Source organism: Bufo gargarizans, chromosome 6 (genome assembly GCF_014858855.1).
Source record: "Bufo gargarizans isolate SCDJY-AF-19 chromosome 6, ASM1485885v1, whole genome shotgun sequence".
In the NCBI taxonomy this organism is placed as follows: domain Eukaryota; kingdom Metazoa; phylum Chordata; class Amphibia; order Anura; family Bufonidae; genus Bufo; species Bufo gargarizans.
Genome location: NC_058085.1, coordinates 343,714,810 through 343,727,835, shown reverse-complemented (window position 1 = coordinate 343,727,835; position 13,026 = coordinate 343,714,810). Strand labels below are relative to the sequence as shown.

Genomic DNA, 13,026 nt, shown 5'->3' with positions numbered 1-13,026 from the left:
TACCTGTCATTCCACTTGGCTTCCACTCCTAGCTGTTTGGCCTGCAGAAACTCCTGCTCTTCCGTGTCTTGGAAGAACAGGTCATCTCTCCCCTGCTCCTATGTGAGGGATTATCAGGGCGACTCAGGGTCCTCGGTATCCTGGGTATGAGCTGTCCTACCATCCAGGTCCGCTCATACAGTGAGGAGTTAGGGTGACTATTAGGGATGCTTTAGGAGGTGACCTGCTCCCTGATCTCGGCATCCTGGCCTAGCTGCTTCCCCGCATATCTAATATCGTACGGTGGGGAGTTTCCCCCACTCCCCTTCGTGACAACTGCTCACCGGAGCGCCGTAGTCTCTTCATTTCTGTGATGGAAAAATGAATCCAGCCAGCAAAGGAGGTGATATGGATAATAACAATATATTAGTAAGTGGCTTGTATTATTATTTTTTTCTCTACATGATAAATGCCGTTTGCTGAAGTGAGAGACAACCCCCTTCACCCCTTAAGGACGTAGGATGTACCGGTACGCCATGTTTGCCGAGTCCTTAAGGACTCAGGACGTACCGGTACGCCCTAACTTTAAAAGTACATTGCGGCGTGGCGGGGGTTAATAGGAACAGGATGCCCGCTGAAATCATTCAGCGGGCATCCTGTCACAACGCCGGGGGGGTGTCATGTGACCCCCCCCCCGTATCGGCGATCGCCGCAAACCGCAGGTTAATTTCAGACCTGCGGTTTGCGGCTTTTACCTGCGGTTGCGGCGGTGCCATCGGGTCCCCATGCAGCTGTAGGGGGGACCCGATGGCATGGAAGGCAGCGCGATGTCTAAGGAAGGCATCGCGCTGCCTTCCGGTGACGAGCTTGTGATATCCAGCCCCCTGGATCTCACAGGCCGGAAGCTGTATGAGTAACAGCCAATGTACTCATACAGCCAATGCATTCCAACACAGAAGTATTGGAATGCATTGTAAAGGATCAGACCCCCAAAAGTTCAAGTCCCAAAGTGGGACAAAAAAATTAAGTGAAAAAAAGTTTAAAAAATAAAGTATTCCCTCCAAAAAATTAAAAGTTTAAATTAAAAAAAAACAAAAACGTAATTTTCCCCAAATAAAGTTAAAAAAAAATAGGGGAAAGAAAAAAATTATACATATTAGGTATCGCCGCGTCCGTATCAACCGGCTCTATAAACATATCACATGACATAACCCCTCAGATGAACACCGTAAAAAATAAAAAATAAAAACTGTGCTAAATAAACCATTTTTTTTCACCTTACATCACAAAAAGTACAACAGCAAGCGATCAAAAAGGCGTTTGCCCACCAAAATAGTGCCAATCTATTCATCACCTCATCCCGCTAAAAATGAGCCCCTACCTGAGACAATCGCCCAAAAAATAAAAAAACTATGGCTCAGAATATGGAGACACTAAAACATCATTTTTTTTGTTTTAAAAAAGCTGTTAGGCCTCTTTCACGCTACCTTTTTTATTTTTCGTTTCGCGGGCCGTTTTTTGTGTTCTGTATACGGTACGTATACGGAACCATTCATTTCAATGGTTCCGCGAAAAAAATGGAATGTACTCCGTATGCATTCCGTTTCCGTATTTTCATTTTTCCGTTCCGTTGAAAGATAGAACATGTCCTATATTTGGCCGCAAATCACGTTCCGTGGCTCCATTCAAGTCAATGGGTCCGCAAAAAAAAGGAACACATACGGAAATGGATCCGTATGTCTTCCGTATCCGTTCCATTTTTGCGGAACCATCTATTGAAAATGTTATGCCCAGCCCAATTTTTTCTATGTAATTACTGTATACTGTATATGCCATACGGAAAAACGAAACGGAAACACAACGGAAACAAAACAACGGATCCGTGAAAAACGGACCGCAAAACACTGAAATAGCCATACGGTAGTGTGAAAGAGGACTTATTGTGTAAAACTTGCATAAATAAAAAAAAAGTATACATATTAGGTATCGCCGCGTCCATTCCGACCTGCTCTATAAAAAGATCACATGACCTAACCCCTCAGATGAACACCGTAAAAATGTAAAATAAAAACTGTGCTAAATAAACCATTTTTTGTCACCTTGCATCACAAAAAGTGTAATAGCAAGCGATCAAAAAGTCACACGCACCCCAAAATAGTGCCAATAAACCGTCATCTCATCCCGCAAAAATCATACCCTACCCAAGGTAATCGCCCAAAAACTGAAAAAATTATGGCTCTCAGACTATGGAAACACTAAAACATGAAACCGTATGGCATTCCTTTCCTTCTGCGCCCTGCCGTGTGCCCGTACAGCGGTTTACAACCACATATGGGGTGTTTCTGTAAACTACAGATTCAGGGCCATAAATATTGAGTTTGGTTTGGCTGTTAACCCTTGCTTTGTAACTGGAAAAAAAATATTAATATGGAAAATCTGACAAAAAGTGAAATTTTGAAATTGTATCTCTATTTTCCATTAATTCTTGTGGAACACCTAAAGGGTTAACAAAGTTTGTAAAATCAGTTTTGAATACCTCGAGGAGTGTAGTTTATAGAATGGGGTCTTTTTTGGGTGGTTTCTATTATTGTGTAAGCCTCGCAAAGTGACTTCAGACCTGAACTGGTCCCGATAAATTGGGTTTTTGAAAATTTCAGAAAAATGGCAAGATTTGCTTCTAAACTTCTAAGCCTTGTAACATCCCCAAAAAATAAAATATCATTCCCAAAATGATCCAAACATGAAGTAGACATATGGGGAATGTAAAGTAATACCTATTTTTGGAGGTATTACTATGTATTATAGAAGTAGAGAAATTGAAACTTGGAAATTTGCACTTTTTTACAAATTTTCGATAAATAAATAAAAATGTGTTTTTTTCGTCACTTATTGTACTTCATGACACTGGTAAAATGAAGTAAAAAAAAAAACTATCTCAGAAAGGCCTGGATAAGTCAAAGCGTTTTAAAGTTATCACCACTTAAAGTGACACTGGTCAGATTTGAAAAAAATGGCCAAGTCCTTAAGGTGAAATAGGGCTCTAAGGGGTTAAATGTCCCATAAATGGGGATGCAAATGTTGGGACTTTTGCAGAAGGAGCAGCAAGTAAACATAGAGCTCAGAATCATCACTTGGAATAAAGCCCCATTCAGTTTCAGCACTAACTGCACCTTCTCCCTGTGTGCCGAAGCCCCTCGAGTTGTTGGGCCCCATAACATGTGCCACGCCGGCGACCCTGGTAGTTAAAGGGTTGTCCCACAAAACATATCTGCATTTTTCAAACCAGCACCTGGTCTGAATACTTTATCTAATTGCATGTAATTAAAAATGTAGTATGGCCACTGAGTTATAGCTGTCCCTTCTTTTCCTCATTTCTCTTTCCACCTGAATAACATTGCTCAGTTATCTACTGTTAGACGTTGTGACGGTTACAGAGCAGCGGAAAGTACCCCCCCCCCCCCATCTGTGATAAGGAGAAAGCGGCAGCAGAAAGGAAACGCCCTGCGCTGTGATAGGGAGAGAGCTGTGGCAAAAAATGTAAGGGATTGATATAGATGAGGCCCAAGGCCATCCCATGCTGGATTACTACATTGTCTCACCATTAGACCTATTGCACACGACCGTATGGCTTTTTCAGTGTTTTGTGATCCGTTTTTCACAGATCTGTTGTTCTGTTTTTTTGTTTCCGTTTCTGTTCCGTTTTTCCGTATGGCATATACAGGATACAGTAATTGCATAGATAAAATAGGGCTGGGCATAACATTTTCAATAGATGGTTCAGCAAAAAACGGAACGGAAATGGAAAACATGCGGATGCATTTCCGTATGTGTTCCGTTTTTTTGCGGATCCATTAACTTGAATGGAGTCACGGAAAGTGATTTGCGGGCAATAATAGGACATGTTCTATCTTTAAACGGGACGGAAAAACAGAAATACGGAAAACGGAATGCATACAGAGTACATTCCGTTTTTTTTGAGGAACCATTGAAATGAATGGTTCCATATACGGAACGTATACGGAACGCAAAAAACGTCCGTGTGCAGGAGGCCTTAGGGCACATCCACATGGACATATACACTGCGGGTCAGACTCAGCAGATTTGCTACAGTGTTTTATAGTATCAGGAAAATGGTAAAAACACTGTAAAACAAAAATTTTTTAAAAATTCACAGCGTAAATGGCACCAAATAACTGTAGTATGCCTTAATGGAAAATCATTGGCTCACAGAGGTACAGTGAGGGACTGTATATTCATTAGAGGGATTTGGGATCCACAGTCTGAATTCTGCCATATGCAAATAACAAATCTTAAAGGGCATCTGTCCGCAGATTTGTACCTATGACACTGGCTGACCTGTTACATGTGCAGAGAGAGCAGAGCCTCTAGGTGTAATGGTAACGCCCCCGTTGCTCCTAGAGTCTCATTTGCATATATTAAAACATAATTTTTCTCAGTAATTTGGGCACATAGGAACATGAGACCAACACAGATGCCTTCAGCTGCCAAGTGCACATGTAACAGGTCAGCCAGTGTCCTAGGTACAAATCTGCTGACAGATGCCCTTTAACTGTCTAAGGCCTCATGCACACGACCGTTTCGTTTTTTGCGATCCGCAAACCGCGGATCCGCAAAAAACAAGCCGCCCGTGTGCCTTTCGCAATATACGGAATGGGCGGCCCATTGTAGAAATGCCTATTCTTGTCCGCAAAACTGTAATAGGGCCACGGAACGGAGCAACGGATGCGGACAGCACACGGAGTGCTGTCCGCATCTTTTGCAGCCCCATTGAGGTGAATGGGTCCGCATCCTTGCCGCGAAAACTGCGGCTTGGATGCGGACCAAAACAACGGTCGTGGGCATGAGGCCTAAATGAAATCTTACATATACGACTCTATATCCTATAAATCACCACTATAACTTGGCTGGGTGGCTCAGCAGTGGGTGTCAGATTCCGGGTGGCTCAGCAGTGGGTGTCAGGTTCCGGGTGGCTCAGCAGTGGGTGTCAGATTCCGGGTGGCTCAGCAGTGGGTGTCAGGTTCCGGGTGGCTCAGCAGTGGGTGTCAGATTCCGGGTGGCTCAGCAGTGGGTGTCAGGTTCCGGGTGGCTCAGCAGTGGGTGTCAGATTCCGGGTGGCTCAGCAGTGGGTGTCAGGTTCCGGGTGGCTCAGCAGTGGGTGTCAGGTTCCGGGTGGCTCAGCAGTGGATGTCAGATTCCGGGTGGCTCAGCAGTGGGTGTCAGATCCCGGGTGGCTCAGCAGTGGGTGTCAGATTCCGGGTGGCTCAGCAGTGGGTGTCAGATTCCGGGTGGCTCAGCAGTGGGTGTCAGGTTCCGGGTGGCTCAGCAGTGGGTGTCAGGTTCCGGGTGGCTCAGCAGTGGGTGTCAGGTTCCGGGTGGCTCAGCAGTGGGTGTCAGGTTCCGGGTGGCTCAGCAGTGGGTGTCAGGTTCCGGGTGGCTCAGCAGTGGGTGTCAGGTTCCGGGTGGCTCAGCAGTGGGTGTCAGGTTCCGGGTGGCTCAGCAGTGGGTGTCCGGTTCCGGGTGGCTCAGCAGTGGGTGTCAGGTTCCGGGTGGCTCAGCAGTGGGTGTCAGATTCCGGGTGGCTCAGCAGTGGGTGTCAGATTCCGGGTGGCTCAGCAGTGGGTGTCAGGTTCCGGGTGGCTCAGCAGTGGGTGTCAGGTTCCGGGTGGCTCAGCAGTGGGTGTCAGGTTCCGGGTGGCTCAGCAGTGGGTGTCAGGTTCCGGGTGGCTCAGCAGTGGGTGTCCGGTTCCGGGTGGCTCAGCAGTGGGTGTCCGGTTCCGGGTGGCTCAGCAGTGGGTGTCCGGTTCCGGGTGGCTCAGCAGTGGGTGTCCGATTCCGGGTGGCTCAGCAGTGGGTGTCAGATTCCGGGTGGCTCAGCAGTGGGTGTCCGATTCCGGGTGGCTCAGCAGTGGGTGTCCGATTCCGGGTGGCTCAGCAGTGGGTGTCAGATTCCGGGTGGCTCAGCAGTGGGTGTCTTTGACGTCTCCGATTCCACACTGCACGCATTTGGCTTGTACACCTTCAAACTTGGTTTTAGTCTTTGTGACCTGGCTAATTAACACAGTCTAAAATATCTCAGAATTAATTGGCTTCCTATGAAATTGGCCTCAGCGTGGGTGAGTGTGTAGGTGTCCGCTGAAGCAGAGTGACCATATAAGCTCTGCTAAGACATGTTATGTAAATTATATTCGATGGAGGCGTTTAAAGGGAGTCTGTCAGCAGGAAATTCACAGTTCCACCAGGTACAGTGTCTTGTAGGGCTAGCTCAGCTGAATGTAGTCATACCTTTCACCTAGCTGTCCGCTGCTCCATTCTAGAGAAAAAGCCCTTTTAATCCATATGTAAATGAGCAGTTTAAGTGCACTGAGGGCGGGCCCGGACACTCTAAGCACCCTTGTTCCTCCTGCTTTCTTTGCCAGCTCCTCCCTCTTCTTGATTGACAGGGGCAGGTTCCTGCATAGTCACCTCTCTTGGCCATGTCAATCAAGCAGAGGAAGCAGGAGGAGCAAGAGTGCACAGTGTCTTGGGCCCGCCCCCAGTGCACTTAACTGCTCATTTGCATATGGATACGGATCGCTATGTTAAAGGTATCATTATATTCAGCTAGCTAGCCCTACGAGGCATTGTGCCTGGCTTAACTGTGAGGTCTATGGCTGCATTTATAAATAATATATGGATGAATTATCAGCTGATCAGCTGCTTGAAGGGGCCGAGGTGCTCAGTTGAGCCCCGCGACCTCTCCTCTGCCTGTGATGTCACATTCATTGGTCACATGACCTTTCTGCACCTCAGTCCCATTCAAGTGAATGAGGTGCAATACCAAGCACAGCCACTATATAGCTTACGGCGCTGTGCTTGGTACGGTATGAAGAGGCCCCTTTAGCTGTCCACCAATCTGATATTGATGACGTATACTTAGTATAGGTCATCAATATTTAATAAAAAAATAAACACTTTAAAGAGGTTGTCCCACCAATAAATATTATATCCAAAGTATAGATCCTAAAAAAAAATTAAGCATATTTTCAATTTTTATGTTGATAAACTAATCCACTTTCATTGTATGTCACCATCTGGTGATCAAAGTATAGCAATTTGCACGTCCACTGAATGAGTTCCGTGCTGGTGGACACACATGCTCATCCGCTCCCCCCACAGCCAGGTCCCTGCTGCCTAGGGATCGCCTGTCCCTGCCGGTAACATGGCGGTATAGCCGAGAAGACTCCTTCTGCAGGGAAAATAAGAAGACTGTATATTGTCTGCTGCCAGAAGGGGAAGGAGACTGATTCTTTCCAGAGCTCGAACCCAGCAGCACAGATGAGCAGCGAAACAGGCGTGTGGTACATGGAAGCAAAAAATGAACGATAAAAACCAATATTTTTATGGTACAATGTAAATTGTTTTAAAGCAATTAGTAGCGATGGATCATGAGCTAACTTCTTTAAAGGGGTTGTCTCACTTCAGCACATGGCATTTACTAATGTATTGTGATTGTCCATATTGCCTCCTTTGCTGGCTGGATTCTTTTTTCCATCACATTATACACTGCTCGTTTCCATGGTTATGACCACCCTGGAATCCATCAGTGGTGGTCGTGCTTGCACACTATAGGAAAAAGCTTTGGTCTCTCTGGTAGCCGGGACCGCTGGAGTGCACATAGGCCGACGCTTTTTCCTATAGTGTGCAAGCACGACCACTGCTGCTGGATTGTAGGGTGGTCGTAGCTCTTGGAAACAAGCAGCGTATAATGTGATGGAGAAATGAATCCAGCCAGCAAAGGAGACAATATGGGTAATCACAATACATTAGTAAGTGCCTTGTATTACATTCCTCTAGAGCAGGCATGCTCAACCTGCGGCCCTCCAGCTGTTGTAAAACTACAACACCCACCATGCCCCGCTGTAAGCTGATAGCTGTATGCTGTTCGGGCATGCTGGGGGTTGTAGTTTTGCAACAGCTGGAGGGCCGCAGGTTGAGCATGCCTGCTCTAGAGTCTACCTAATAAATGCCATTTGCTGAAGGGAGAGGACCCCTTTAACTAGGGCATAGCGTACAACAGGAAAATCTTTGACCTTACTGAAATAAGATGGAGGGGGAAGGGGGTTGGCACACCCCCGGCGTTCTGCCAGACCTGCAAGGGGAAGATGACTTACCTGCTTCCCGCTACTTCTCCTCCAGGCCTGCAATGCTTCTCTGGGCTCCATCAATGTCCACATCCGGTTTGACATCTCCGCAGCCAATCACTGATAGCGGCACTTTCTGGCTCCCCTTGCATCATGTGACCATTTGTCATGATGTAAGGCATGCCTGCGGCCCTCCAACTGTTGCAAAACTACAACTCCCATCATTCCCTGACAGCCTACAGAAGGGCATCGTGGGAGTTGTAGTTTTACAACAGCTGGAGGGCCGCAGGTTGAGCATGCCTGATGTGAGGGGAGCCGGATGCCACCACAGCCAATGATTGGCTGCGGCGATGTCAAATCAGATGTTGACATCGATGGAGCCCAGAGGAGCATCGCAGGCCTGGAGGAGAAGAAGCGGGAAGCAGGTAAGTCATCTTCCCTTTGCAGGTCCAAGAAAAGGTTTACCAAAAGCCCACCCATTCTTGCACAACCCCTTTAAGATCATTTGCACACTCTACGGCCTCTGTAATTGATGGCACCGTATTGCCGATCGTATGCAGCGACTGCTACATCTGGATACAACATTGATACATCCATCCAATTGACAGATGTGCACACGCCATAGAAAACAGCAATAAACGGCTGTGCGCTGTCATCATGTTTCCAGCATGTACCACTGCCTATGTGAACTTCAAATGACCCTCCTGGAATGGAGGCCTGCTATGTCGTTCCTATAGGATTCATGCCGGTAATGCCCCCGATCGACATAAAATCTTATACTAGTGCACCGCCTGATCGGTCCCTATGATTATTATTAGTGTTCTGCTTGAATCCTCATCCTAATTTTGCCAGATCTGAAGAGATTACACACAAAAAAAAAATTATAAAAAAAAAATCCAGCCTGTTTTTGTCAAAGGAGAATGCAGAGTGACCACTAGGTGGCAGGCTGACCTCGTTAATATTCTGCTGCTATCACGTCTCTGGAGACTGCTTGATTTATACCTTCAGGTTTTAATACTTGATGGGGGAGAAATGCATAGACTATTGGAAAATAATTTTTGATTATAGGTGATGAAGCTGCAAACAAGGCTGCTGACGTGTTTTGCTTCTTGCAGTCAGGGGCTGTTGGCGTTTCCTGCATGCCCTGTAAATATTTCATCAGACGTAGGTTGCAAACCATGAAGCGGTCAGGTGGATTTTAATTACAGAAAATAGCGTTCGGCTGTTTTGTGTTTTTTTTTGCATTTGTGCGCCGATGATTCACGGGGTTGATTGTCTTATGCATTATGTAAAGATTGTACAGCTCGCTAACTCACGTTTGCCTCCTGTGTAGTGGATACTCCAAGCGGCATGTTGTCGAGGGTTTAGAGCCCATCACCAGCTACAGGTTCAGGCTGAAAGTGACAGGACATGATGGAGAGTATGCGTACAGCCCGGCGGTCACAGTGTCGACTACAAGTAAGTCAGTGTATGGCTTATGCCATCTAACAGCAATTCGGAAGGGATGGCCAACCTGAGGCTCTCCAGCTGTTGCAAAACTACAACTCCCAGCATGCCCAGACTGACTACAGCTATCAGCCTACAGCAGGGCATGGTGGGAGGTTGAACATCACTGCAATAGGGGATACTAAATCTTTAGTGTCCCTTTTAAAGGGTATGAAAACCTTCGGGGGCAATTTTTTAGCATTGCATTCTGCTCATTTTGGGCTAAAAATCATTTTTACAGTTGGTCCTTATTATAAAAAATTTCAAAAGTCTTTGTTTTCTACAGGGTTAAAGGGCATCTGTCAGCAGTTTTGTACCTATGACAGTGGCTGACCTGTTACATGTGCACTTGGCAGCTGAAGACATCTGTGTTGGTCCCATGTTCCTATGTGCCCACATTGCTGAGAAAAGTGATGTTTACTATATGCAAACGAGCCTCTAGGAGCAACGGGGGCGTTACCGTTACACCTAGAGGCTCTGCTCTCTCTGCAACTGCCGAACCCTCTGCACTTTGACAGGTCTAGACGTGATGTTTTCAGTGCCTGGTCCTGTCAATCAAGGTGCAGAGGGCGCAGCAGTTGCAGAGAGAGCAGAGCCTCTAGGTGTAATAGTAACGCCCCCGTTGCTCCTAGAGGCTCATTTGCATATATTAAAACAGCATTTTTCTCTGCAATGCGGGCACATAGGAACATGGGACCAACACAGATGCCTTCAGCTGCCAAGCGCACATGTAACAGATCAGCCGGTGTCATAGGTACAAAACTGCTGACAGATGCCCTTTAAGTTTCAGCCTATCTGCAGAGCATTCTGCTTTCAGTTTCAGACTGAACCCGTCAGGTTGCTGCTCTGACGGCTGTATGTGTAGTCCTTAACCTGGAACTCCTGACTGCTCATAAACACTCATTTAAGCTATATTCTTATCAGTTTGATAAGAATGTAGCTGCAATGAGTGTCTATGAGCTGTCAGGAGTTCAGAGGAGATATACGTGGGCTATACGTTGAGCTGTCAGAGCCGCACCTGACGGGTTCAGTATGAAACTGAATGAAGATGCAGATAAACTGAAACTAAACCCTGTAGAACAAAAACTGTTGAAAAGTTTTAATAAATACCAATTGAAGAAGACAAAGTTTTTTTTTTTAAGCCCAAAAAGAGTAAAATGCATAAGAAAAAAAATTGCACCAAAGGTTGTTCATGGCCTTTAAAAAAGAGCTGGCTGCTCATAGCAAGGTCTGATGCCCACTGATCGTAAAGCCTTGGTATATCCTAGCAATGTGCCATCACTTTGTGAGATGGTAATAACCATTTAAAGGGGTTGTCCATGATATTAATCTTCAGGATAGACCATTAATATCTGATCTTTGGGGGACTTACACCCCGCATCCCCACTGATCAGCAGTTTCAGATTAACTCATCAAAGCTACACAGCTCCATCCATTGTGCATTGGATTGCGGTGGTAACAGATCCATCTATTGTGCATTGGATGGCGGTGGTAACAGATCCATCTATTGTGCATTGGATGGCGGTGGTAACGGCTCCATCTATTGTGCATTGGATGGCGGTGGTAACAGATCCATCTATTGTGCATTGGATTGCGGTGGTAACGGCTCCATCTATTGTGCATTGGATGGCGGTGGTAACGGCTCCATCTATTGTGCATTGGATGGCGGTGGTAACGGCTCCATCTATCAGTTTCAATGGCAGTGCTACAGCTCCTTTACCAGGTGCTACTCTGAAATAGCTGATGGGCGTGGGACCCCCACCAAGCATCTTGGCCTTTTCAAACAGCTAATCCCGGGTGTAAATCCCTTTAATCTCACTTTCCCTGGTGACCTAGAGTAGTGGAAGGGTTATTGTTTCCTACCTTGTGTTTAGTGGTTTACTCACCCCTCCAGGCTCTACCCTGTAGTAAGAAGGTTGAGACTGGAATGGACAGACTTTTCCCCCTTTCTCACACAGACTGTTCCACTTGGTCCCTCCTGCCTCTAACAGACTGCCCCTCATGCCACCGTCCCCTCTCACAGACCGCTACCCATGTCCTACCCGCTCTGGCAGACACCTCATTTACCTATGTCAGTACTATCTGGACCATCTCTCTACTTGCTTGACTTGCAAATCACTGTACGAGTCTGTTCACATATACTTTTGGCAGTTTGATGTGTGTGTTTAAAGGGCACCTCCGATGGCATGCTCTACAGGCATGCTCAACCTGCGGCCCTCCAGCTGTTACAAAACTACAACTCCCAGCATGCCCGAACAGACTACAGCTATCAGCCTACAGCAGGGCATTGTGGGAGTTGTCGTTTTACAACAGCTGGAGGGCCGCAGGTTAAGCATGCCTGCTTTACATCAACCTCCGTAACTCCAGCTGTTGTGAAACTGCAACTCCCAGCATGCATACTTGCTTTGCTTTTCTCAGAACTCTCATAGAAATTTTGATTAGATTTCGATACCATAAAAAAGTATTGCGATACTCGATACCCCGCAAAAAAAATAAAACGCCCAAAAAGCCGCGTGCATTCCGCATTTTATAAAACGTCCGGCCCATAATCGAACAGTCCTATCTTATTTTATTGGGGGACAAGGTGACTGGGGCTATGATTAGAACTGCCACTGCACCACCAATGAGGAGGAGGGAGGGGAACCTGTGGCCACTGCCACCAATGATTTCATAGTTGAGGGTGGAAGGGGGTTGGGGGGGCACACTGCGCCACCAATGATTTAATACTGAGGGGATTAGGGGGGGGGCGCACTGCGACTCCAATGATTTAATACTGGGGGGGGTTGGGGTGGGAAGCGCACTGCGCCACCAATGATTTATAACTGAGGGGCGTTGGGGATTAGTGGGGGGACACACTGCGACTCCAATGATTTAATACTAGGGGGGTTGGGGGGGCGCACTGCGCCACCAATGATTTAATACTAGGGGGGGTTGGGGGGGCGCACTGCGCCACCAATGATTTAATACTGGGGGGGTTGGGGGGGAAGCGCACTGCGCCACCAATGATTTATAACGGGCGGGGGGGGGGCATTGGGGGGCGGGCGCACTGCGACACCAATGTTTTTAAACTATTAATACAAATACAGGAGGCGGGTGCCATGTTCTGTGATACTAGGCTGCACAGTAGGGATAATTCGATACCCAGTGCAACCCTACTGGGAATTGTAGTTTCACAACAGCTGGAGTGCCGAAGGCTGCTGACCCCTGCACTAGATGTATGCCTCTATGGATTGTGGGGATGTCTGAATAAAAAAAAACCTTTAAAAAAATGTCCAGCGTGTCTGTATGTGGTTGCTGGAGGCCTTGCTCCAGGGAACATCTAGTGCTCGGGTCCCCTGCCAGAACCAAGGGGGTCTCGCTTTATATTGGAGGACCCAGCAGAAGTAAAGGGATTATCCAAACCAACCTCCTTCTAATACAC

The 13,026-nt window shown here is 46.9% G+C and overlaps 1 protein-coding gene across 1 annotated transcript in view; it reads left to right on the top strand.

Annotated features, from left to right (window-relative positions):
- FANK1 (fibronectin type III and ankyrin repeat domains 1) overlaps positions 1-13,026 on the top strand; it is a 106,045-nt gene that overhangs the window by 41,087 nt on the left and 51,932 nt on the right. The window contains exon 3 of the mRNA XM_044297169.1: positions 9,454-9,578. Within this exon, the coding sequence (XP_044153104.1) occupies positions 9,454-9,578 (125 nt within the window). The remainder of the gene's footprint in view (positions 1-9,453; positions 9,579-13,026) is intronic.